General features: G+C 41.3%; 1 protein-coding gene and 1 long non-coding RNA gene across 5 annotated transcripts in view; one reads left to right on the plus strand and one right to left on the minus strand.

Moving 5' to 3' along the window:
* Nucleotides 1–10,738: 10,738 nt before the first annotated feature.
* On the minus strand, nt 10,739–25,941 carry LOC106782684 (uncharacterized). 2 transcript variants are annotated; one of them, XR_001379945.3, is made up of 3 exons: nt 25,829–25,941; nt 12,362–12,526; nt 10,739–10,926 (listed from the first exon to the last, which is right to left on the minus strand). It is a non-coding gene; the product is annotated as an uncharacterized lncRNA (long non-coding RNA). The 2 variants fall into 2 exon arrangements; XR_001379944.3 differs by having other exon boundaries at nt 25,690–25,843.
* TMTC2 (transmembrane O-mannosyltransferase targeting cadherins 2) overlaps nt 25,695–27,481 on the plus strand; it is a 393,090-nt gene continuing 391,303 nt past the window's right edge. The window contains exons 1-2 of one of the 3 annotated variants that reach the window (XM_001490789.6): nt 25,695–25,772; nt 25,855–26,897. In XM_001490789.6, coding sequence (XP_001490839.1) covers nt 26,815–26,897 — 83 coding nt within the window. In that variant the 5' untranslated portion in view covers nt 25,695–25,772; nt 25,855–26,814. Of the gene's footprint in view, nt 25,773–25,844; nt 26,898–27,481 lie in introns of those variants that run through there. The other 2 variants (XM_070254222.1, XR_011433667.1) reach the window with 2 other exon arrangements.

Raw genomic sequence — 27,481 nt, forward strand, 5'->3', positions numbered from 1 at the left:
GAGAAGAATAAAGTTGAAAGTGTCACACTTCGCCATTTCAAGATATGTTCCAAAGCTACAATAATCAAAAATACTATGGTACTGGCGTAAAAATAGACCAATGGAACAGAATAGAGAGCCCACAAATAAACCCATGTATGTACAGTCAACTGATCTTCGGCAAGGGAGCCAAGAATACACAATGGGGAAAAGATAGTCTCTCCAACAAGTAGTGTTGGGAAAACTGGATATCCACATGCAAAAGAATGATATGACTTTTAGACGAGGCACCCAACTAATTGAATCACCAAGTATAGAGGCAGAAAGTTCCCGCCTCTTTGAAGAGAGGGCTGAACAGAAGAAATATGCAGATCACTAGAGAACAGATAGTGGCAGACAGACTGAATAAGGAGAAGAGAGAATAGAATGAGAATAGATGATTTTCAAGTTTACAGTTTAGCAGAAGTAGGCATTGTGATTAATCCAGGAGGTACTAGATGAAATATGTCATATCCTTTAGAGAAATTTACTGAAAGTTTTAGGATTCCTTGACTCTTTGCCTCTCATTCCTTTACTTACGAGGCTATACTGTAGTGTATATACACGATACTATATACAGTATATTATCCTATAGCTATATTACTGGTTTCTAAAAAGAAATATTCTACTTCTCTTTTTCTGTTCCTTACCTTGTTGAAAGAAAATAATCCAAACAAACCTTGAAATTTTTTCTCATATTACAAAGAAAATAAATAGTTCAATTTTCTAGTATTTAATGATTACTTTATAATAAAAATCCAAATTTTTATTTTAAAAACTTTGGAATGGAGCTTTCTTTGCAGTGGATCTTAATTTTGAGATGTCACAGGACTTTGAGAATCTGATGAAATGGTAGACTCTTGTCTCAGAAAAAAGTGAATATGCCTACATTTAAAATTTTGTAATCATATTTACGAGGCTCTGGGACTGCCCAAAGTCCATCATCCAAGCATAGATTCCCTCGAGGTGGGAAATTAAATCCTTCTGCTCTAAAAGAACACAGCAAGAGTGTTTTGCTGTTTCTATCTTAATTTTAATGATATAACAAACTGCTTTGATTTTGGATACATTAGGCATCTTTTTTAAGGACTTGAATTTCTGATATTTTACATATGTTTTGTTTCAGAACTCATGACTTTTAATGATTGTATATTTTAATACTTTTCCTTACACTGAGCTTCTCCACAAATGACAAAATGGAAGATCAAAGAAGTTTTGAAGGAGAAAAAAAGCAAACCTTGGTTTCACAAAAACTATCTCTAGAGAGTAACTTGCAACCTGATAGATTTTCCCTTTGGCAACCAAATTATTTTTTCCTTATGCACAAACATATTTATTTGATTTTTCCTTGTTCTTTTCCCCTGGAGGAGTACACTGAAACTAAGCTGCATACAAAGTATGAGAAATCTTTTCTAGACCTTTATCTAAAACATAACAGATTGTAAACACAGTAATGCAAGACATGCAAAACTAATGTCTCTGCTTTTCCCATAATTTTTTAATAGCAACAATTCTTCCTTCTGACAGTCCCTTCCTGAGACTGCAAAGCCACTGGGTTTTATTGTGGGTTTTAGTTTTTGGCATCCCGTTTTATTGGCTTTCTAGATGCAACATAACTGTAGATATAGGAGATTCTTTAAGATACCCATGTAGTCAGGATTGCTTTATTCAGGGTCAGTATTGCTTTGGCCACGGGACAGGCCCTGAGTACAGGAGAATTCTGTTACCCTGACCCAAGTCCGTCACACAGCAAGCCCTCAATAAGTAATTGCTGCCACTAACCAAGCCAACTGTGACTTGCTGATGATATAAAGTCTAACTCAGAATCCCAGCAGCAGCCCTGCTCTCATGCAGTTTGAAGGCCAGCCCTCTGGGAAGCATCCAGTTGGTGAGACTGGTGTGCTTTGTAAAAACATTTCCTTAGAGACATAACCTTGTATCTGAAATGAAAATGAAGACGGAACGATTTCCAAGGCTCAAGCTATGCCACGAGGAGGGGAGAGGCTATCAGAGTTGGCAGGCAGAGAGCTGGTGATAACAGTAATGGAGATAGTGGTTCACAGAGTGAAAGGAAAAACACAGTAAGCCAAAGGTTGTGCTCGTGACGACATGCAAAGAACGTGCTGATTTTATATTTACCGCCTAAATGTGATAACCCAAAAGGAGGGACAGGTAGAAGATTGTCATATCTGTCCGTAGTTTCAGTTTCCGTAAGTACCGGTTTTTGGAATAATATAAGAGGAGCATAACAAAGTTGTTGCATTTTTTAAAAGCCTTTACATTCGTCATCAAGACAACTGTAGCATTAATGCAAATGCCTGTGGCAAGAATCAAACACAGATCCAGCAACATTTTCTTTTGTGGTTAGTTCCCATGGCTATGACAAGGTGGTCCTGAGAATTTGAATGCATACTGGGGAATTTTGAGACCCACATTGGTAGATCTGAGCATAGATATGCAAAGTCACCTACAGCAGTCATGGCTTCAAGGTACATGTGAGTGGTGGGGAGGAGGGAGTGGAAGATACCTTCAGGGGATACCGACTTTATTTTTTTATTCTTTTCCAGCTTAAAACAACAGAAACTTGGGGCTGGCCCCGTGGCCGGGTGGTTAAGTTCGCGCGCTCCGCTGCAGGCGGCCCAGTGTTTCGTTGGTTCGAATCCTGGGCGCGGACATGGCACTGCTCGTCAGACCACGCTGAGGCAGCGTCCCACATGCCACAACTAGAAGAACCCACAACGAAGAATACACAACTATGTACCGGGGGGCTTTGGGGAGAAAAATGAAAAAATAAAATCTTTAAAAAAAAAAAAAAAACAACAGAAACTTGTTTTCTTACAGTCCTGAAGTCCATAAGTTCAAAATCCAGGTGTCAGCAGATTGGTTCCTTTGTGGGGCTCAGAGGGAAGACCTGGTCCGTGCCTCTCTCCTAGCTGCAAGGGGTTGCTGGCAATCCTTGACTTCCTTGGCTTGCAGGTCCATAATTCCAGTGTTTTCTTCTGTTGTCACATGGCTGGCTTTCTTTTGTACATCTGTGTCTTCATATGGCCTTCTCCTGTTTCTGTCTCTGTGTCTCTTCTCTTTTATAAGGACACCAGTTATATTGGATTAAGGGCCCACCTTACTCCAGCATGACCTCATATTAACTATTACATCTGCAGTGACATATTACCAAATAAGATCACATTTGGAGGTCCCAGGAAAGACGTGAATTTTGGAGGGACACTACTCAACCCAGCACACCTTCCCTGACTGTCAAGTTAAAATAGGCTGGATTAGTGGAACTCTATCTATCAACACAGTCACAAATTGTTTATTACTGGCTAATGATTAGCAAGGCACTTCATTAGACCACATTTCACGTGTTGTACTCAATTTTGGGCACACCATCCTTGAGAGGGAATGTAATTGAACTAGGATGTGAACAGGGTTCTGAAGATTTTAGAAATCATGGTATATGGGTAAGAACTGGAGTTGCTTAGTTGGAGAGCAGAAGATCTGGGAAGTCATCACATCCCTCCGGAGGAGGACTGTCCCTTCAGAGGAGGGGTAGTAAGGAAGACTGGATGGTAAGTTAGAGAGGTCACAGGTCTAGACTCCTGTATGTGAGAAACGTGATTCTGCCTTTTGGGAGGTGGGCACTGGGTCTTTATCCTTTTAAATTATACGAGATACCACCCTCCATCTCTCAAAAGAGAGAGGCCCAGTGGTCAAATTTGCACACTCTGCTTCAGTGACCCGGGGTTTGCCAGTTTGAATCCTGGGCATGGACCTAGCACCACTCATCAAGCCATGCTGAGGCAGCATCCTACACAGAAAAACTAGAATGACTTACAACTAGGATATACAACTATATACCACTATGCGCTGGGGGGCTTTGGGGAAAGAAAAAAAAAAAAGAGGAAGATTGGCAAAAGATGTTAGCTGAGGGCCAATCTTCCTCACCCCCTGCTCCCCCCAAAGAAGAGGATACTGACTTTAAATACTAACCTCACTACAAAAAGACTGAATCGGTCAGATTATGAAGCCACTGATCAGACTTAGAGGTACAGGAGCCAGCCCTGATGGCCCAGTGGTTAAAGTTTGGCGCTCTCACCGCTCCAATGGCCTGGGTTCATTTCCTGGTTTCAGAACCACAGCACCCGTCTATCAGTTGCCATGCTGTGTCAGCGGCTCACACAGAAGAACTAGAAGGACTCAACTGGGATTTACAACCATGTACTTGGGCTTGGGTGAGGAGAAAAAAAAGAGGAAGATTGGCAACAGATGTTAGCTCATGGTGAATCCTTCCCTGCAAAAGGAAAAAAAAAAGTACAGGAAAAAAAGAGAGAAACCTGTCATATTAATAATAGCTAAAATTTACTGAGAACTTAGTGTGTGCAACCTCAGTACTATTTAGTTCTCCAATTATTTACTTACCAAACTATTCCTATTTTATGGAGGAGAAGAGAGAGGCCTAGCGCAGTTGAATAACTTGCCCTGGCCACACAACGGAGTGGTGGACTGTGAATTCTAATCCAGGGCCCGGGCAGTTACTAGCAGGGCATCCTGGGACAAAGAACGAAGATCTCTGAATTCAAGTGCTCAGTTCTTAATGCGTGCCCACTGCTAGCATGAGAGAGATGCATCAGGGAATCTCATCCTGGTGCCACCAGTATATATTCCACTCATCATTTGTTATTTAGCTATTTGGCTAATACTATTGAATATCTGTTATGGGCAAAATTGTGCAAAGTCTTAGGATACAAAATCATCCGTAAGAACAGATGCAATTCTTTCCATCCTGGATCTTACGAACGTAAAATGGCAACAACGATAAACGCTGTCAAGGAGGGTAATGGGGCCATGAGAGCCTACACCAGGGCAATTTGTCCAAGTCAGTGAGGCCAGTGAAGGGTTCCCTGAGGACGTGCTATTTGAATCAAGATCTGAAGGATGTGCAGCCGGAGCTCCATGCAGGCGGAATGGGTACAAGAGTGTGCTAGACAGGAGGAACATTACATGCAAGTTGCAGTGGCTAGGGGAGGTACAGCAAATATGAGAGACGGGAACACCAGGATGGTTGGAGCTGTGAGCTGGAGGGATGTGGAGGAAGACAAAGTTGAAGAAGGGCACTGAGACGGTGCAGAACCTCAAATGCATTTAGGAGATTTATATTTAGTTATCCTAATAGGAGCAGGAAATCACTGCTGGTGGAGGCTGGGGGTAGTTATAAACGTTTTAAATAAACCGTTGTAGTTATGACAGGAAGGATACATCGGAGAATGGAAGTGTGGAGGTCAGATGGAGGCTAATGTGGTTGGCCAGGTGAGAGATGAGGGTAAGCTGAACATGATTTTGTTGATGGTGATGGATTGAAGTGTAGAGTTTTGGGAGATTCTTTTCGGAAGCCAGGATCAACAGGCCTTGGAAAAGAATGGTTATGGGGGTGGTAAGGGAGAGGACATTATCAGGATGACTCTTTTTATTCTATCTTATGCAGCCAGATGAATGTGGTGCCATTCACTGAGACAGAACAGTGGGAGAGACGGTTTTGAGTGGGAAGCTTATGAGTTGGTTTGGCGAACGTGTTTATTTTGAGATGCCTTTGAGATATTCAAGTGGAAATGTCAAGTAGGCAGTTAGATATATGGGTTGGAATTCAGAGAAGAGGTTGAGGTTGGGAGATACAAATTTGTGAGTCAGCTGCCTCTATTAGTGATGTAAATGATGTGTGTGGGTGAGATAGCCCAGGGAGAGGATATAGAACGAGAAGAAGAGGGCCAAGAAGGAAAGCTGGAGAAGGTTCAACATTTATTCCAAACTCTCTATCCCTGGTTTCTGTCTTTCAAGCAACTTCAGGCTGGGGGTGATCTGACCATAGGAAGAGGAACGCACTCACCATGGGGGTACCAAGTGTCCTCATCCCTGTGCCACCCTTTCTCAAAATAGATCCAGCTGTTGTTTCTGATAATGACGGGGATTCTCATGTACAGGTATGCATGAGGAGAGAATGTGCAGATCACGTGTATCAGACAGTTACATTTCGTGTTTTAAATTAATACGTTGGCATTCTGCTGCTATCTCACTTCTGTGCATTTCAGGTATGGCGAGTCAGTTTCTCTGAGCCGCACCCCCTCCCCCCGCCCCCCAGTTTCTCTGAGAGACAGCCTCAGAACCTTTCTGATTTTTACATCCTAGCAGTCAATCTCCATAGAGCCAAAAGCAAGGTCCTGCCATCTAGAGATTCTGAAGAGATCCAGACCTTAAGGAAGATGAAAATGGTTGGGAACGAGCATGAAGTGAAGTTCTGGGGAATCAACGTGGTATGAGTTAATAATTGCCTGAAAGTAAAGACCCAATTTAAGGTAGAGATTCTGAATTTCTGGAAAACCTGGGCTACACTGTTGCATGATTTTCTTCTTCAAAACCAGGTAGCCTAGCCTTAATTTCTTATCGAGGTCTCTAGATGGGTTTTTTCGAGAGAAAAGCAGTTTATAGTTCAACATTTAACAGGGATTTATGTTTACAGTAGGGAAGTATAATGGGTAAATCTATTGTATTTTGGTTTATACTTTTATTATCAAAGGCATTGTTTAAAAAGTTTCTTCCCTAATTTTAGTCTTGGTAAATATATGTTCATGTTTCCGTAATTATGTTCACATTTGACACATTTTGCTTTTCAGACCTTTTGTTTGGCTGCCATGTAATTAAATGATGTCCTACAAATCAAAGTGTGAATAGAAGCAGATGTAGACAAGTTACTTAACCTCTTTGTCCCTCAATTTTCTCATCTCTCAAACAAGGACAATAATACCTTACAGAACGGGGAAAACAATTTTCTCCCAATTTTCTCATTCTTCTCACATTTCTGTCACAAAATAGAAACTTCTCCCTCTTGGAGATATTGGATTAAAGCTTTCTACTTTTTCTTTTTATCTTTCACACTGGCTTGTCCCCACAGGATGAGAAGCAATTTATATAATTGGTGAAATGAAGAGAGTCTGACATCCATTAGCCTGTGTTTCTCCATTGGGCAGAGATGATGTGTTGAAGCTTGGTGTACACATATGTCCTTTCTCTCTCTATACCTCTGTTTTGGTCAGGGTAAGACTAGCTACATAGACCCACATAGACCTAAATAGACCGCTAATGTGTGTTATGACTCACTTACAGTAAAGATTGATTTCTCGGTCTATAACAGTCTAAGGCAGGTGTTCATGGTCGGTGGGTGCATTTCCTTGGTGATTCAGAGGCTGAGAACGTTTTTATCTGTGGTTCTGCTGTCTCCTAGCTTGTAGTTGATCTGCATCCCCCTGGAAGAAGGGGAAAGACTGTTCAGGGACAAAATCCTTTTTTAAAAGTCTTGGTTCAGAATGGCACACATCAGAGGTTTGGGTGAAAATCCAGTAGTTTCTCAGGCTTTTAGCCATTCAGTCTCTCTGTGCTTGATGGGCTTTGAGGCAGGCAATAATTCTCCGTGACGCTCTCTAAGCCAAATTCACAGAGTGGGTCAAGAGAGCTATATCTGGGCTGTTATATTAGGAGGACTCTGCTGGCTTCAGGGCTAAATTAGATTCTCCAGTCCAGCTTCAGAGCATACTGGCTAAGTGCCATGTTCTGAAGCCAGTCTTCTTGGGTTCAGATACTGGTCTACCACTTACTATGTATCCCTCTTTCATTTGGTTACATAATTCCTCTCTGTCCATTTCTCTCTGTTGCCTCTCTGTGAAATAGGGACTACAATAGAGCGTTTGTGTTAGTGCCATCCAGTCACTTCTGACTCCTAGCAACCCTGTGTGCAACAGAACAGAACCCTGACCTGGTCATTTTGTACCATCTTCCTTATGTCAGACAATGCTCCACTGCTGTTCACAGGGTTTTCATGGCCAAGTTTTTCAGAAGTGGATGTCCAGTCCTTCTTCCTGGTCTGTCTTAGTCTGGAAGCTCCACTGCAACCTGTCCACCATGGGTGACCCTGCTGGTATTTGAAATACCAGTGGCAAAGGTTTCAGCATCATGGCAACATCCAGTCACCACAGTGTGACAACCAATAGATGGTGGTGTGGTTCCCTGACTGGGAAACTAACCTGGGCTGTGGTGGTGAGAACTCTGAATCTTGACCACTAGACCACCAGGGCTGGGTATAAAAACAGAGAGCATACCTCGAAGGATTATTAGGAGATTAGTTTAATTAATCCCTGTAAAGCACTTAGTAAATGCTCAATAAAAATGAACAATTATTATTCCTGTTAAAAAAAGGTTTATTTCAATCTCTCTCTGACTTCTGTCTGTGATTTCTCGGTTGGACTAGAATTCAAAGAGAATGGAAGTGCCTTAATGATCATCCTAGGACTCTGACACTTACTTTCAAGTAGTGCCTGGCACTGGTACATGCTAGAAATATGATAAAAATAGAAAATGTTACAGGTTTTCTAGTCACTGTCCCCAGTTTGGGGCCTTAATTTTTGTTTGTGTTTTGTTTTGTCTTTAGTCATAACACATGCTGCCATTCTATTCTCATTCATAGTCTGTAACTTGCTCTGTCAGGATGCTTAGATTTTTCAATTTGAATTTAATGCACATAGATTTTTCACAGATGACTCTTCACGTGGTCTCTGTTTACTTCTTAATTGATGTTTAGTCATGCTTAGAGACTCTTTCTCGTATGTTTAGTAGCCTGAGATCACTGAATATGATTTTCAATGCCCTGCTCATTCTATTAAGAATTACCATATCTTTTGATTTTCCAGAAAAGCCCAGTACTTTCTTCTGTGTCAACCCTTCAGATGCTCTGGACAGTCTACCTAATCTCCCCCCAATTAGAATCAGATGTCTGTTATTCTACATACAGACTCTCCTTTGCTGATATCATCAGGATAGCTCAGTCAGCTCATGGGCTAACTAATCACCACCAAACATTTGTCACTTTGGATGTGTAACTCACGGAGCCATAATTAGAGAATACTCTAAGTGTCTTATATTTGTACAGTTCTTCCAGCTTCACAAATTTTATTGTCCATCATCTCCTTTAACATCCAAGTAAACCCTTTGAGCAAGTTGCTCAATTTCTGGATAAGCAAACTAGGGCTCCAAGAGGTGAAGTAACTTTGTCAAGATCACCCACTTTTTAGGAACCTGGGCAGCAGCACAGGAGTTCTAGTCCCCTATCTGGCCTTTCTTTCCACTTAAACCACACTTCTTGTGAAATTGGTAAATAGACACAATTTCAGATTTCAACGCTGTTACTTTATGTGTTCTGCCTTCCATTTTCTTCAACTCTCAGATGGGACTAACAATATTGACCTCTTAGGATTTCTGTGAGGCTAGCCCTTAGCAAGCATTCAATTATTACGTTAAGCAAAAGGAAAAGAAATCAGAAGGAGCAGAGGGTTAAGTTCTCAGAGAGAAACAAAATGATTATGAGATATTGTCTTGTTTTGCTCTTTATAATTTTCTGTCCCCTCCCTGGATCTAAGAAGTTCTCCAGGGCCTTTGGGGTCCTTTGTCTTAAGAGGAGTATGTGGGGCACAGCTAAAAACAAAAGTACCTGAAGACAACTCCTTCTTCTTGTCTAAACACATAGATTAAAATATGCTTGGTATCTAAGATTAAAGGCTCAATGGGGTTAGTGGGGATTCTCAGCCATTTTCAGCATACTCCCTTGCAGTATATGAAAGAAGTGACAAGATCTTAAGAAAGGCTTGGTGGACCCTGGGAGGTGGAACACTTGGCTCTGAGATGTCGGCACCAGTGAGATTCCCGGGGTCCCAAGCGTGGCAGAAAGGCTGCTGACCTTCAGGGCTTACATGGACTTAGGCAATGAGAATTATCTGCAGCAACCATGATAGGCCGAGCATGAAGGGCTCTCTCATTTTAGTCAGCCACATAAGCCACAGGATGCTCAAGAAAGCCCAGAGAAAGAGAGCAGTTGCCCACCAAAAGATTGAGTTTTTTTCTACAAACAGCGCAGTGCAATAGGAATAGGGCTCCAGTTAGATTTCCTTGCTATTTAAATTAATTAAACAATGTGATGTTCCTTACATACCTTGTTTGGGGAACTAAGATTCACATCCACTAGAATAGCATTACATGGGGAGAGAGGAGTGAAGGAAGAGAGATTTATGCCAAATGTGAGAAACCACTAGAAAAAGAGAGAAGTGTGCACACGAGAGGAGAGAATGCCAGAATATGACTGAGACTAAGAAGACCAAGGGATTAAATACCAAAGGGCAAGAGTCACGAATTTCCATGAATCTTGCTAACTCTCCTGAGGAGGGTCACCATAGCTTCTGTGTAATAGTCACTATCGGACAACTATTGACCAAATGCCTTTGTCTTTAGAAACTAGGCTTAGCTGTGCCATCCATGGCAAAATACTAGAGGGGTATGAAGCCACCTCATGTTTGCATTCTTTGATGTTAAGAACTATGCTATGTCTTTCTCATCTTTACACACACAGCATCTTGTAAATAGAAAGTACTCAAAACTTCCCTAAATAGACAGTGGACTGAATAATGTAACAAATTTCACTTTATACAAAACCCTTGGGATGTCTTCTACAAATACTTCATTATTCACTAAAAAGCGATCCCAAATTACTTCCACTGAGATTTGTGTAAAGAACTAAGTGGGCCTAACCTCCCAATATCTTTCTATATCTATGATAACCATACCTTTCTGAAGCTGCATCTTACTCATTCTAAGCGATCATTGTTTACTAATCAAAACTCAGAGAATGCAGATTAACATTTATTTGCTTTAAAACAGTCAGCAGGACAGAGACCACATAATCACTCTCCATCTGTTCCTCGATGATCACATACGAAATTACAAGCGTCCTTCTTGTGAGCAATAGTTCTATGATGTGCATCTGGTGGTAGAAAAGAGGAATGCATTGCCCTCTGGTTTATGGTTCCATTTTAGTAACTGGAAAAAAACATAAAATAGGAAGACTGAATGTATAAATAAGTAACTGTGGTACATTTCTCTCCATTGTCGGTACTCATCACTTTCTAATAGAATTAACGATTTAACATATGCTAAGTTGGACTGTATCATAGAAACCAAGTTTCTTTTTAAAAAATCAATGTTCAAATTGCTACTTTATTTTAAATTGCCTCTTGTAGAGATAAATGCAGGGAAAGGATGCATTAATTCAGTCCAGCAAACACTTATTATGCAGCTACTGGATGCCAGCACTATTTTGCTAATTTGCCTTTGACCATAACAAGAGGGGCAAATCTCTGCTTTTTTTCAATCTATTTGGATATTTTCAGGCTATTTGAATTTTAAAAAATATTTATGCTTAGTGTGGAAGTGGAGGAGAAGGTCAAACAATTGTATGGCTTAACTGTGGGCAGAACATGGCTCTGCCTGGAAATGGAAAAAATAGATCACCCTATTTTTTTAAAGAAAACAAATTAGCAATTATATTGTGATCAAAATACCTATATGGAAGCCAAATTTTTGGTATTCCTAAAGGCAGGAGTCGTGTATTAGGTAAAATAGCACCATGCCATCAAAAAGTGTTTAATGTATAGCTGTCGTGGTACTGTTTTTATGTACACAATGCAACCGACAGAAGCACTCAGTCTTCAGTGTAATCACCAAGAGGAGTTGGCCTGTCCCTTCTAACTGGAATGTCTGGGAAATCTTAAAAGCTCAAAATAAGTATAACCAGGTTGTCTTTTGAAAATTAATAAACAAGTTGTGGTGGAGTGATGGAATATATTAAAATAAATGAGGAGCAGTTGGGAATACTTCAAAAGAATATTGTTTACTTATTTGGCAAATCTCAAACTTCTGCACTGCCTACGTATAGGAGAATCTCTGCTCTCCTGATCACGGCTTCTCACACATCAGATGCAACAGCTGTTTTAACTGGCACATCAACACAACCATTCCTGACAGGGAAGCGTGTTAGGACAGTGAATGCAATTGAAGCTGCAGAATTTGGGGAGGCAGCATACCATTGACCAACTGGGAATATGGCCAGAATATTGTAGCTTACACGTCTTTTCAGAGAGAGGGACATGTCTTGCACAAAGTTATACCGTCAACTCAGCTGAAGTCCTTCTCTCCCAGGCAGTCCTCTGGCTCTCCTCCTAATGACTGGCCAAGGTATGATTGTTCAAAAGTACCCTCCATGATATGTGAATGCCATCTTCTGGAAATGTATGTTTTGCATACAACCATTTTCATAGTTTATAAAACCAGATTTATACAGAATACACAGGGAAAGATAAATAATAGGACAGATAAAATAGTTGGATTATAGTATGGTGAAAGGATTAAAGAAAGTATTTTTATTTTACAAATTAAATTTTAAAACAGATCACTCGGGAATTGGACGACATACAACCTTCCTTGAGTGACGTTCGTTGATGGAGCAGGTGTTTTGCAAAAGTCTGGAGCACGAAAGGAATGAAGCTGTCTTTCAGCATTTTTATCTCAAGGGAAATTTTACAGAACGAACGACACAGATGGATACTGAGCCAACAGATGACAAGAGGACCGGCTTCATTCTCTGGAAAATATGATGATAAGAAACAGATTTCAGCTGTTCCTTGAGTTTTTCCTCTACCGGACAACAAATCTGCCAAAAATGAGGATACACAGATTATGACACACACACAACCCCTCCACCTGCATCACTTCCTGACAAGTCACAGCGTTTCTTTGATTCAAATGCAGGAAACCTACCCATAAGAGAAGTCATCTTCTCATATGAAACATTGTCTCCCATAGAAGAATCAAGCAAAACCAGTGGGTATTTCTGTGCCATTCTTTAGAAAGCAGTTTAAAACATCTTAACATCAGTAATCAGAGGCTCATATCAACATCAGTCTTGAAAGCAGCCTCCCACTTTCACCTCCAACAACACAGACAAATAACACCACCACCAAAGCTGAGAGAAATTAGGGGCAAAGTTCTGTCACTCTATTATAAGTACGCATTATTTTTCAGCTCTTGTGATATAAAATGGAACTTAGGCCTACCCCTAACATTTGTGGGGCCCAAAGCAAGAATATAAGTGGAAGCCTATATACATCTACCTTTTAAATCAAGCAAACAGTTCTTTCCTTTTTCTGTGACAAATATACTTTCATAGCAACAAAATCAGAAAATATATGTAAAGGTATGTCTTTTTCATATGACTTGAATTTGGCAAAATGCCAAAGATGAATGAATTTAATTACTGTTGCTCGTGTTGAGTGTTCAGTTGATGGGCTAGTGGCATCTTGATAAGTCATGAAATAAACAACCCTAATACATACACCATGTTTTCTATAAAATTTATTTTCTTCCATTCATCTCAGCAAACTCATTAATTTTGTTTTTGAAATCAAGATTTTCACGTAATTTGTTTTCTGATAACAGTAATGATCTAAAAACTAAATATGTAATTATATTAAAAGTGTACAAAATTTGAATATATTTTCATCAAAAATATTTATGCAAAAAATGTAAACATTTCAATTATTTTGTTTTCAAACTAAACTATATTCCTTCTAAAGTATTCATTAGAAGGAAAAATACAAATGATGACTATCAATGATACATATTTTAAAACAAAATTATGTAAATAAATATTAAATAATTTTGTAAAAATAGATCAATTTATAATTCTGTCATTCAGGGTTCATGTAATTGCCAATGTAAAGAATCAGTATCACATTTTATTACTAGATCTGTAAATACAAATTTCTAAGAAATGAATCCATATTCCACCACATTCTTCAGCTGCCATGTGCAACAGTTGAGAATACCACACTAAATTCATGAGAATCAAAAGAATCATGAATGGGGACATAAAAGAAAGCAAAACACACTGGGACCTAAGCAGCACAAGAAGGTTGAAGGTGGTGAAAAAGTAGTTACCACGGAATGAAAAACCACCCCAGCTGTTTGTTGGGCGACTTCATGAGGGGACTCTGTTGCAGTTCAACATGGAGAGTCCAAAAATGTTTGATGAATTTAGGCTTAAGTCCAGCAGGGATGGCTATCCAAGGAGATTCAATCTGCGGGGTGGGAACCCAGCCAGAGGAGTCCATAGGCATCAGGATATACTAGAAGTCATGAGATGGATGCAACTGTGGTTTCAAGCGATATGTAGTGGAACCCCCTTGAGTAGCAGGAGGACATGGGTAAGAGAGTCCAGCTTCCATTGACGAGCCTGTCAAAACTAGGCAGGATGTCAGGGCCCCAGCCAAGTGGGCTTGGGTGCAGGGAAAAGCTCTGTAACCATATGGGGTTTGAAATGATGAGCGAAAGCCAACACAACCAGGGTTGGGGGAAAGCATCGATTCAACAGGCAAATTGAGGAGGTGAAACAGAAAGCATGAGGCCCCCAGGTCCTCCCCACTTGCTGATGGTACACATGTATTTTCTGCCATGGTGAGAATTGTTTCTGGTTTGGGCTGAGGTTGAATGTGAATGGAAAGGGCATTCATGATTATAGTTGAATGGAGTTCAAGAAGACATGGGCTGAATAATTTTGTAATAGTATCATGGTGTGGCAGATTTTTTTAAGTGCATATATGGGAATGTTGGGGAAATTTAGTATGGTTTTAATCTATAGGTCCAATATATTGGTGAAGTTTAATTTAACTTTAATGATGATGACATTTTGACCTGATATTTATGGGCAAATTCCGTATGAAAACATTATGCAAGTTTTCATTATTTTAGGTGGCTGTATATATAAAATCAATTTTGGAAAATCTTTATTATACATCTTAAGACTCTAGAAACTGCTATTCCCTATGAGTCCATCTGAGGCCATGTGACGCTGCGATTACCTTCTTATGGATAGTTTTTGTGACAATGCTGAATGGCTGAAATTGTGTACTGCATTTTAGTATCAAGAGTAAAAACATATCTCTATTATGAGATTAAATTGATCCACGAATCAGCTCTGTTTGTGAAAATGCAAATTTATGAACACAAGATCTTAAAAGAAAGACAAGGTACACATATTCTTTCAAGTCCTAAAAATCAATTCTACATTACTTTTACCTTCTAAAGACAGATTTCAATGCTGTCATTTCAAAGAAAAAAGTTTTGGGTTTGGAATTTGAGTTTCAAGGGATTGACAAGGATGGGGCAGTATTCGCCTGCCCTTACTGGCTTTTACACTCCAAGGACTTTGTCTTTATGTGACACAGAAAAAGCATAATCAAGGAGCCAAGTGCCACTTAGATTTCAGGGCTCTACACTTTAATAATAAGTGGCAATCAGTGAATCATAGGAAGTGGAAATCATTTTTATTGCCTCTTTTCCTAAAAAAAGTCCTATCTTAAATAATATTTTAGCTGCACTGACTGATCTGAGCTAGGAAATGACCTCTCCTAAGAAAGCCCCTGTGTGGAAGATTTGTTTTGCTGATATTCAGGCAAACACTTTGATTTTAACTATGGCCTCATATTATATCCATTAGAAAAAGAGCCAACAGATTAATCTCCCTTTAAATGATGCTCCTATTTTGCTGAAATGATTGTACCAATGGTCAGCTTATTGAGGTGTGTTCCTGTTACCGAGATATACTGTAATGTGTATTTTAAAAATATATTTAGTAGAGTAACTTTAAAAAACATACACAAATGAATAATAATTCTTAATTCCAATGATTCTGACAACTTGAAATGGCATAAAATGGGGTTACTCTGCAAGTATTCATTAATTATCACTTAAAGTTGATTTCCCAGCATCACTTTATTTTTTTTAATTTTGGTAAAAAATACACGAGAAATCTATCTTCTTAACAACTTTTAAGTGTACAGTACAGTATTGTTAACTACATGCACATTGTTGTACAGCACATCTCTAGAACTTTCTCACCTCGTATGACTAAAACTCTACACCCACTAAACAGGAACTCCCCATCTCTCCCTCTCCCCAGCCCCTGGCAACTACTCCTAGCATTACTTCTAATGAATAATCCTTTATTTAATATTACAGTTTTAGAATTCCTTAAAAGTATCTGTACATATTATTAAAGAATTTTTTTGTTTTGAGTTGCTTTTACTGAATAATTGTTTCCAGAATCTTTGAATGCTCTCCAGGGAGGGATGGCCAATTTTTACTTTTTTGCTATCTGGCGTTTCTGTTCTAAAACATAAGTTTTAAGAGGTATTTTTAATAAGATGAAGAGATAGGAAATGTAAATTGTACATCTTTGTATGTGCATTGTATTTTTTAATCTCTGATCTGGCCTTAAGGTAAAAGGCTAATTTTTCTCTATCTACAAAATAGTTTTAAAAGGTATTCCTTGATATCTGTCATCTACTTGCTTGGCTCTCACAACTAGATTGGGAGATAAAACTTCCAACAGCGGGAGTTAGTCCATTCCGCGCCTCAATCTTAGCTTCTCAGCATTCTCTGAAGGAATTCACCGCCACCAGTATTTCTATCTTTTATATTCCACATTCTTCACATCCTGCCAAGATTCAGTAGCCATCTGGACTGTCCCTCCATATTTGTTTATGCAAAAACTAAACATGGTTGTGTTTGTACGGCCCATGAGTCTATCTCCTTTCATTCCATTATCGCACAAAAATGTCACCAGAGCAAAGAAGAGGACACTTTGAAGTCCTCTCCAAAGCTATTCCTTCATCATTTTACAAAGGGCTTAAGAAGAAGAGAATCTAAAAAAGTCATTTCGCTCTGAAGATGGTTCTTAATACTGTTAATAACATGGCCATTATACAAGATTTAAAATAAAATAAAAGACTTTTGGAACAAGACAGACATGGTGTAGAATCCAGGGTCATCATTTACTAGTTATGCCATCTCACAAAACTTACTTAATATCTTTGACCCTCAGTTTTGTCATTTGTGAAAAGACAATAATAATATCCATCTGGCCAGACTATTATGAGAATTAAGTTATATGGTGTATTTTAAATACCTGGTATAGTTCCAATACACAGTAGATGCTCAACAAATTTAAACACCTTTCTTTTTCTGTCCCTACTTAATTTGGCAGTGGGTATGAGAGACAGAGGGGACTTAGGGAGGAGATTAGGAAAAACATTGTATTCAAACAAGGTATAGGGACCCATGTGGGCAGCCACAGTGCTTGGCTTTTAGTAGTATTATCTGGACAACGGAATTGGTCCTTATACCCAGAGCCAGGTTAAAGGGTGGGTCAGCCAGGCAGTCACCCAGTTTCTGATCCACTGGGGATATGAAATCACAACTGAAATAAATTGGAAACATAGTGCATGTTTGACTCCTTTTGTAACTGACAAGATGTGAAGCCGATGGATCCCTTGAACTGCAACTCAAAAATCACTTTGGGTCAGAATCAGCCTTCTCCTCTGGGTCTTTTAGTGGCATGCTTCTGTAGGTTGGCGGCACGGAGCACTAACTGGCCAGGCTACTAATCCTGAGACTGAGGTCTGTAGTTGCTGTCAGCTGAAATGTTAGAACTGACTACAGCACATGATATATGCTATCTGCTGAGAAGCAGTGATTTACAACTAAAGTTTAAACACTGTAAGATGTTTCCAAAGATGCTGTCTTGTTCTGAAATATCACAAAAGTAAAACTGACAATAGAACAGGAACCACAGGAAAATGGGAAATGTTTTTCTGGCATAAATGCACGAAAGAGAGACAGAGAGAAGAGAAATTTAAACACTAGAGAGTAACTTATAAGTATATCCATTAAGATCACTTCTCTCGTGAATGCTAGTGAGTAGTGCTGTCATATGACAGTACCGATGTGAGTGGTAGTTCCAGCTAAGTCAAAGTGTTGTGTCACTTTCAACGCATATAATAAATTTCTCATCTTGAACATAAAGAAAAATACATAAAGAGAAATATAACCATTTTAAAGATACTGGTTAGAAGAGGTGACACATGCATTTTTAATCCCACCCTGCCCATTTCACTAACTGCTGTCTTAGGCCATAAAATGTTCACTCTATTCTCATAGAGAAAAACTCACTCAGGGGACAGATGTAATCACGTTTTTTATACCTAAATGACCACACATATATAATCACAAACTTACATATACATTTAAGAAATTAAAAAACCAAGAAGAGGTGGAAAAAAACAAGTGCCAAGTGGTGGGGGCTTACAATAGCAAATAGAAATACAATAAAAAATGCTGTAATTAAATAGAGGTAGGGAATAACTTTGAAAAAGAAGAATAAAATTATAAGAATTAAACTACGCAACCTCAAGACTTACAAAACTTCAGTAATCAAGATAGTTTGATACTGGCATAAAAATAGACAAAAGGATCAGTGGACAGAATACATGTCCAGAAATAGACCTACATATATATATCAATCGACAAAGGAGCAAAGGCAACTCAGTGGAGAAAATAGACTTCTTAACAAATTGTCCTGAACGATTGGTTGTCCAAAGACAAAAACAATGAACTTGGAGCCATACCTCATCCTGTATATAAAAACTAAGTCAAAATGGATAATAGATCTAACTCCAAAACCCCAAACTACATTACTTCTAGAGGAAAACAGGAGAAAATCTTTGTGACCTTGGGTTAGACAAACATTTCTTAGATATAACAGCAAAAGCATGATCTAAAAAAAGTAACAAATAAATAAATTGGACTTAATCAAACTTAAGAACTTCTGCTCTTTGAAAAACTCTGTTAAGAGAATGAAAAGACAAGCCACAGGCTGAGAGAAACGTTTGCAAATGTTACATATCTAACCAAGGGCTTGTATTTCAAATAAAGAACTCTCAAAATTCAATAACAAGAAAATAAATAATGCAAGTATTAAAATAAGTAAAAAAAAAAAAAAAAAGTCAGAGAGATTTGAAGCTTGGGAAGGACACCACGCACCTGTTGCTGATTTGCAAATAGAGGGGGGCCTGGCGAGAAGGAAGGCGGGCAGCCTCTAAAAGCTGAGAGGCAAAGAAATGGGGACCTCAATCCTACAAGTGCAAAGAACTGAATTCTGCCAACACCAGAATGAGTTTGGAAGTGGATTCCTCTCAGCTTCCAGATGAAGCAGCCTCGCTGTCTAAACCCTTGATTTCCATCAAGTGAGACTTTGAGCTGAGAATCCAGTTAAACCATGCTGGATTCTGACTACAGAACTGTGAGCTAACAAATTTGTGTTGCTTTAAGCAGCTAACAACAACAATAACAAAAAAAGAGGAGAGACAAATGATTTGAACAGATGTGCTACCAAAGATGTAGGGGTTGAGAATAAACATGAAAAGATGCTCAACATCATTAGTCTTAGGGAAATGCAAATTAAACTATAATGAGATACCACCACACACCTACTTGGATGTCTAAAATTAGAAAAATTGATCCTATCAAGTGTTGGCAAGGATGTGGAGTAAATGAAACTCTCATAAGCTACTTTTGGGAATATAAATTGTATAACCACTTTGGAAGTTTCTTAAAATATTAAACACTATCAACCGAATGACTGAGCTGTCCCACTTCGAGGTATTTACCCAAGAGACTTGAAAGCATATGTCCATACGAAGCCTTCTCATGAATGTTCATAGCAGCTTTGTTTGCAGTAGCCAGAAATTGAAAACAATTCAAATGTTATCAACAGATACATGGATAAACAAATTGTGGTATAGCCATACAAATAGAATACTACTCAGAGATAAGAAGAAATGAACTATTAATACACACAAAAACATGGAAGAACCTCAAAATAATTATGCCGCAAAAGAAGTCAAACCTCCCCCCAAAAGTACATAGTGTTATTTCCATTTATAGAAAATTCTAGAAAATGCAAATTCATCTGCAGTAACAGAAAGCAGATCTGTGGTTGCCTGCCTCACATGTTTGCAATATAAATCACAGGAGACACTTGGCCAAAATTCTCATAGGCAATGGGTCATAACCTTCCAGCCTAGCACTAGCATGTCATTAACTTCAGGGAAGAGGTTTGGAGGGACGAGAGGCTCCTGACTGAGGTTCCCCTTGGTGCTCAGCTTCAAGTTGATGAATTCAATGTCTTCATCATCTGTCCACTTTAATCCAAGGACTGACTCTCTGGAACTGACTGCCAAGAAAATAGATGTCTTAGTTTCAAATCTACCATTGCAGACAACCTGTTTTCTCACTAGTTTGTATATCTCAGGTCAAATCTTCACATGTGCCAAGGTGACTTTGTTGTTTTGTGCGTTAAGATTTAAATGCCTTTGTAGGACCAAAACAGGCAAAAATGAATTCAATTGAAAAGGACGAAAAAAAGATGAAAGAGGTAAAGAGCATTTGGAAAGAAAAATACAGGGTGGTGGAAGTCTATATGTAAGGCCATAAAGATGTTATTCACTTGTAATTATTAAATAAAGTAAGAGCATTACAAATTTTAAGATATTAATTCAAATGGGCAACTTAATTAAATCTATTGCAAAAGTTTTAAATACATTGACATTCTGTCATTTATTATTAGACGAAGAGGCCAAAATGCAAATAGACTTTCTAATCATTTAATAGGAATAATAAATGGATCAAATATGCTAAATGAGGTACAAATTTGTAGTGTAGTGGGGTTTTTAACATAATAATATTAAGGCACTTTTATGAATGCTTTATTTGGTTTTCCAAATTGTAATTTACATTAATACTTTCATTATTGTGTTGGAGTTTGGGTTATGTTACTTATCCCAACTATTTTTCTAATAGATGGTGTGGATTATATTAGGAAAATGTCTATGCATGATTTGAATACGTTTATGTTTAAAAATATATGGTGTGTGTGTGTGTTTATTTTAGCGGGAGAGTTTCTATTATTGATTAGAGTGTGGTCTTTGCAGGTTTCTATACCAGATTTGGGAAAAGCCAGGTAAAAGTGGTGGACAGAGAAAGACTTCCACAGTATTTTATCCCAAATCATCTGAGGGAGGATAGAGGAGGTAGGATATGAATTTAATTAAACCAACTTGGTTGTAGCCAGAAATGCCCTCTCTTGAAGTAGATCCTAGTGGATGTGTCTTTTTGAATGAGAGAAGGGGCAACAAGAGTATACTGAGTAGTGGTTAAAGTATAGATTTTTGGAATTAGAAGACATACGTTCAAACGTCAGCTCCACCACGTAGAGGCCGTAAGACAATTTAATAGACTTCTCTGAGCCTCCATTTCCTTCTCTGTCAAATAGGGATAGAAATGGTCCCTATCACCCGGGGCTATTGTGAGGATTACATGAGATCATGAAAATGCCTTCATAAGGTCCTCAGTAAAATGCCCTAAACCTAGAAAGTGTTCAAGCTGGTAGCTATTTTACAAATAAAAGCAGGTCACACGTGGTGCAGAGCAGGTCAGAGCAAGAGGTTTGGGACAAATCAGTGGGAAGAGCAGGCAACTGGCTTTTATGTGAATTCTCCTGCAACGCCCAGGGTGCGGGGGCCAGCTATGGAGGTCCTGGCAGTTTAAGATGTGCTGTCCAATATAGTAGTCGCCAGTCAGTGTTGCTATTTAAATTTAAATTAATTAAAATTAAACAAAATTTAAAATTTAGTTCCTCAGTCACATTAGCCACATTTTAAGTGCTCAATGGCCAGATGGAGCTGAAGGCTACCACACTGGAGAGCACAGATGTAAAACTACCTCTGCAGAAAGTTCTATTGGACAATGCTGCCTAAAAGGGTCTGTGTTGGGCCCAACATCAAGGCAAGATTCACGAATAACTGATTAATTTAACAAACGTCTGCATCAAAACTGAGCTGCTCTCTACTCTTTATCTTTTATTTTACAGAATCTGAGGCTTATCAAAACTCTGTTCCCCAAGATTCTGTGCAATTTTTCAAGCTGTTAGAATAGTTTTGATCACTGTTTATACCAGTGCATGTGAACGCATTCAGGGGATTCTATGAAGGAGGCCGTCCTTGCTTTTCTTGATTGAGTCTCTGAATTCTATCATTAGCCTCAACATCTCTGCAATTATCCATATCTGGTTATTAACATGTTATTTCTCCACTCCTCCTGCTCCCCCTCTCCTCCCCATCCCCACATCCTTGGAAGCTAGGAGACTGTGAGATTCTTAAAGTGATCATTATTTTAGTAGCAGCTGGTTCTTAACAGCCCGGAGTTTATGACAGAGGTGACAGGATCTGTTTCCGTGGCCACGTTGTCCTAATTATATTCCTAATGGATCACAAGTTGGGGGATAAAGCGATGTTACATATTGCAGTCTCTGCAGGCCAGCATTTTATGGTATGCTGGAGGACGTCGAAATGTAACATGTGTAGCCAATGCATTTACCGTCATTAGTTAACCAAGCAGCCCGTCTGCCTCTTTCAGCTCTCTGACCCACATTTCATCCACGCTCCGCTGTTTTTCTCCTGCAGGGTTATTTCCTGAGTAAAGCCCAGAGCTTATGAGTCCCCCAGCAGAGAGCTCTGTTCTGACCTCCCGAAACAGGCAGTTTCACCTGCTGGGCTAGTGTTTTTCTGCTTCCTAGTCAATCTGTTAAGATTTTACCAGGAGTTTCTTGGATACCTTTTCATAAAACATATGGGAGATTGTAATTACTTTGGCCTGGTACAATTTTAGAATTGAGAGAGCACGGAAGAGGTGCAAATCTTCTGTTCATAAATAACCAAATCCGTGGGCATTTGAAAAGGCATTTCATGCAGCAGGAGAATTTATGTGTCACGTTTCACCCTTGGCACACTTTCCAAATGAATTGTTCAAAGAGAAGTTATATTAGGACAAATAGAAATGACGACCGAGACCAGATGTGGATTTTTAGTTAATATTTATGCAACACCCAAAGGGAAGATGGTATTGCACAATAAACTAAAAATGTCTTAGGCAAATAAGGAAATCTTTACCCTGAGGAACTGGCACTGCAAAGGTATGAATTATACAACAAAGGACGGGAATGAAGAACAAATGCAGGGTAGGTCAGGGCGACTATAAAAAAGAATTCACTGAGGAAAGGGTGGGGTAGCAGATGTGTGGAACCTACTTCAGGAAAACAAGGGCTTAGCGCTTTTTTGGCCAGTCTCGTGTCTAAGGTAGAAAAGTCAAGCCAAACAGCCTAATTTCCTTCATCTGTGGAAAGCAACAGTAGCTTTAAATAGAATATACATATACATTCAGAACCGAGGCCGCAATCCCACAATGAAGTAAAGACACCTTAACAAACTAAAAAGCAATGTCCCCAGATTGAAATGATCTCCAAGGATGGCGATGACATCTTTAATCCGATTTCCCCCTCCATGTTGTTCAAGAAAGGTAGCGGCTGCAGGCACTGGCTGCTTCTCAGCCCTTGGAGAGCAGACTGAGAGTGACTGAAGCTTAATGCACTGGGAGAACACTGAGACCCACATTAAATTATAATAGGGAAATTTGTTAAAAGCAACTGGATTTCTCAAACACAGCTGGATTTTCAGCCTTCCATTCATCAGGAATGGCAAGATGTGCTACTTTGCGGCATTTCTCACAGTCTCCCCGGCTTCCAACTCAGAGGAGTTGGGGGTGGGGAGAGGAGAAAATATTTATTTAAAACTAGTGGAGCCTTGAAAATGGAGACAACTCTGGAAAATGCTTCCGAGCTTTTAGCACACTGGACCAAAACCACTCTAATACTTTTATGCCTCTGAGTCGCCTTAATTATTGAAGAGAGCTGTCTGTGTGTGACTTCCCACCACAGGATTTTCTGCAGAGTTGATGCATTCTTAAGAATTTTTAACCTACTTCCTCCTTCTCTCCTTTGTTAATTCTTCAATATCGTTAACATCGGCAACACATCAGTCTGCCCTCTTCTCTCGCGATGAAAATGTGTGGATTTACAGTTATACAGCTGCTGCTGAGCATATGTATTTGTTCATTTGTTGATTGTCAACTTTTTTTTTTTAGTTTCTTCTACCTGTTCAGAAGGCTCTGAGTATGACGTGGAAAACAAGACTGATAAGGTCCCTGCCCTGCTGACGCTGCCATTGTAGTGGAGATTCACACATCCTGTGAAGAAGATAACAAGAGGTGAAGGGACAGGCTGGGAAAGTCTTTCTGGGGTCACAGCATTTCAACTAAGACTTGAATGCTGAGAAGGAGCTAGAGAAGATCTGGGGAGAAAGGAGTCCATGTGGGAGGAAGAGAAAGTGTAGGTTCCAGAGGGGAAGGATGTCTGTAGCTGGAGCGCTGGAGCAGAATGCTAAGGCAGAGAGGTAATCACCGCCAATGAGGGCCTGGCTGGCCATGGGAAGAACGACAATTTTTTCGATGTGCAACAGGAAATCATAGAACATTTTAAAGCAGAGAGATTGTAGGTTTTCAAAAGAATCTTGTGTCTAATGCCCGAAGTTAAGACTGGGGGGGCGGGGGGAAATGCAGGAGTAGAAGTAAAGAGACCACTTAGAAGGCGACCATAACAGTCCATGCAGGAAATGAGGGTGCCTTGGATGTAGTGGGATATGTTTTCGAAGTAAACATCTAGGTTTTAGTTAACAACTAAAAGGAAAGGAGGCAGGGCGAAAACATAATAATAATAATAGCTAACACTTCCCATAGGTAACAGTACCCATAGGTAGGTATTATTATCACCAGCTTATAGGCGAGAAAACTGAGGCACACAGAGGGTCAGTGACTGGCCAAAGGTCGCCCAGATAATAACAGCAGAGCAGGGACTCACTGTCTGTAGGGTGCTCCTCCTCCCGTGTACTCGAATCCAGAGTCAGCATGTAAGCACAGTAACAGCATGTAAGCACACAGATCCAGAGGACATTGATGGGACAACTGACAGGATTTTAAAAACTTTTTGACGGTGAGCAGAGGGTATGGAATGAAAAAAAAAGCTAAAAGATCAGTCCCTGTCTTTAAAGATACAATTCCCTTTTATGTATATTTACGTGCAGTATGTTTTTCCCAGGGGACGAAAACGGGCCCATCGTGCATGGCATAATAGGTCTAATAAATATTCATCATTTCATCTGTGATTACATAGATTTCCTTGTGAAATTAGGAAAAGATGGAGCTTTGTTTTGCAGATGCCTAAACCACGGTATTTGCTTTTCAGGCCACTGCCAGACATCCAGGGGGCTCAATTTCTTTCCGCAGTTTTTGAGAGCTGGCTGGTTAAGTTCTGCCCTTGGGGAAGGGGTGGGGGAGAAGTCAGCCCTCTGCAGGACTGTTTTCCATGCACTGTGGTGGCCATGCAGCAGGGGGCGCTGCAGCAGTGTGCATCGTGGTCCAAGGGACCACTCGTTCAGCCAGAAAGGGGACAAGCCAGGAGGAGGTGTGGCAGGCAGCCCACGGTCCTCTTTGGTCTTGCAACTTTAGTACCCAGAGCTCGTTCTACACAGGCCATTCTTCTACACCATATTTCATCATGTTGGACGCCTTCCATCTAGTCCTGCATCCGGGCGGAAAGGAAAGGGCATTAGCTTCCCGCCTTCCTAGGTTTAAGGACAGCGCTGTCCTGGGCTGCAGAGGCGTCTCTTCCCCATGTTCTTAGGGTCGCCTGACAGTCTCCCTGAAAATATGAAAGGCCCCTGCAGCTGCAAGATGTGTATATATGCGTGCGCGCGTCTTTCCTCTTTTTCCCTCTCCACACGTCTTTCCTTTGACATTAGGGACAACGGTAGGCTCGGAGCTGAAATCTCTCCCTCCTAAAATGCCCCATCAGGCTCTCCAATAGCTCTCTCTTGCCCCCTTTTCGGCTCACGCGCTGTGAGCGTGTGTGAGATGTCGCGTGTGTGTTTGTGGCAACCGAGGCTGCGGCACTCGCCAAACCTGTTCTTTCTCTCCCGGTCCCCAGAAGTCTCTCCAGCTGACCGGACTTAGCCTGGCAGCGCCTGGCACACGCAGCGCTGGGGGTGAGATGGAACCGGTGCCAGGCGCCACCAGGCAGCCGCCGGGCGAGCGACCTCACCCTTTTCGGTCTCGTTTCTCCTCTAGCTCCCTCTCCCCGGGCGCACTCCAGCTACCCCTTTGGGCTGTCTTCCAGCAGCGCCCTTGGGTCCCAGGGGCTTTCCAGAGCGAAATCGAAGGTGAAAGAAACAAGGGGAGGGCGGGAGGTGGATAGGAGGAGCCTCCAGACCCGGGAGGGTGGGAGGAGCCTCCAGCCAGGGGGGGTAGTGTGGGAGGAGCCATCGGGGAGGATCTGGGTGGAGAAAGGGGTTGAGCAAAGCCGGGATGGAGGGTTGGCCACGCAGGCGCGGGGGGCAGCGCCGAGAACCCCACGCGGGAGCTTCTGGAGTCTCCAGCCACCGCTTCTCACTTCACTGGAGAAGGGGCTGGGGCCGGGAGGGAGCTAATAAACAGTGAATGAGCTGCAGCCGCTGTGGCAGCCGGAGTCAGCCGGAGCGGCACCGGGGCCGTGCGCCCGGGAGGCGGCGAGGGGAGGCGGTTCGCCTTGTCCCTCCCACCCGCCCCTCTTTCTCTCTCTTCCTCCAGCTGGTCCCAGAGCCCGGCTCGGTCCGGTTCCTCTGTCCCCATCCTGCACTCTTCCACCTCCTCCGAGTCCCACTCCTCACCTAGGGCGCCCTGAACTGCCATGGGTTAGGGTGGGGGCCGCGAGCCGCGCGAAGGACCAGCCCTGTGCATCCGCCGGGGGGCGCGGAGCCCGAACGCCGCTCGCCGCTCGCCGCTCGCGGGCGCCGGGCATGGGGAGCGCGGTGTGAGCCCGCACCCGGGGAGGACGCAGGAGCTGCGGAGACGGGCGCGAGGAGGAGGAGGAGAGCGGTGGACTGGAAGGACCCGAGGGAGGAAGGGAGGAAGAGGAGGGAGGGTGGGGAAGCGAGGGAAAAGTGAAGCTGGGAGGAGAAGGCGGCGGAAGGTGGGGATTGATGCTTCTGTTTTTTGTTGCCGCTGCTGCCCTCGCGCTGGGAGTCGAGCCGGAGGGAAGGCGGTGGAGAGATGATTGCAGAGTTGGTGAGCAGCGCTCTGGGGCTCGCCTTGTATCTCAACACCCTGAGTGCGGATTTCTGCTATGATGACAGGTAAGGGAGTGAGAGGAAGGGGTGACGGGCTGCGTGGGGACTCCACGGTGGCTCTGAAGCTTCCCGCGTTAAGGCTCGAAGTGCATCTTGGAGGAACTGGTCCAGCCCCTGAGGGCTTAGGAGACGCGTCAACATTAACACCTAAAGCAAACGCCGGGGACGCGAGCGCGCTGGGCGGGCTGAGGGAGTTTGGTTCCTAGTTTGCAGCAGGTTCTCTCCCTTGCTTCTCCGCTGTTGGCAGAAGCTTAAGTTTCTTAGCGGAAATCGCAGCAATTTGGGAAACTGTTTAATGAACGTGTGTTTTAAAAAAAGTCTTAGGTATTTCTTGGTGCAACAAAAGCACGTTGAGCGATTTTACATCTGGGCTGGAAGGAAGCTACTCCCCGCCCCCTAACAGATCTTCCCTGTAATGTTTCCTTTTATTGATGGGACACTTTTATTTCCCGAGGTTAAAACACGTTTGACAGTTGCCAAAATAGTAGAGAGATCGTACTCTGCTTCAGCTTTCCCTTTTGACGTGTACTGCACTGTACTTTGAGCTAAGATAATGCTGCTGATGGTCTCCCCCGGCCCCCGCCTCCCTC

Source organism: Equus caballus, chromosome 28, assembly GCF_041296265.1.
Source record: "Equus caballus isolate H_3958 breed thoroughbred chromosome 28, TB-T2T, whole genome shotgun sequence".
NCBI lineage: Eukaryota > Metazoa > Chordata > Mammalia > Perissodactyla > Equidae > Equus > Equus caballus.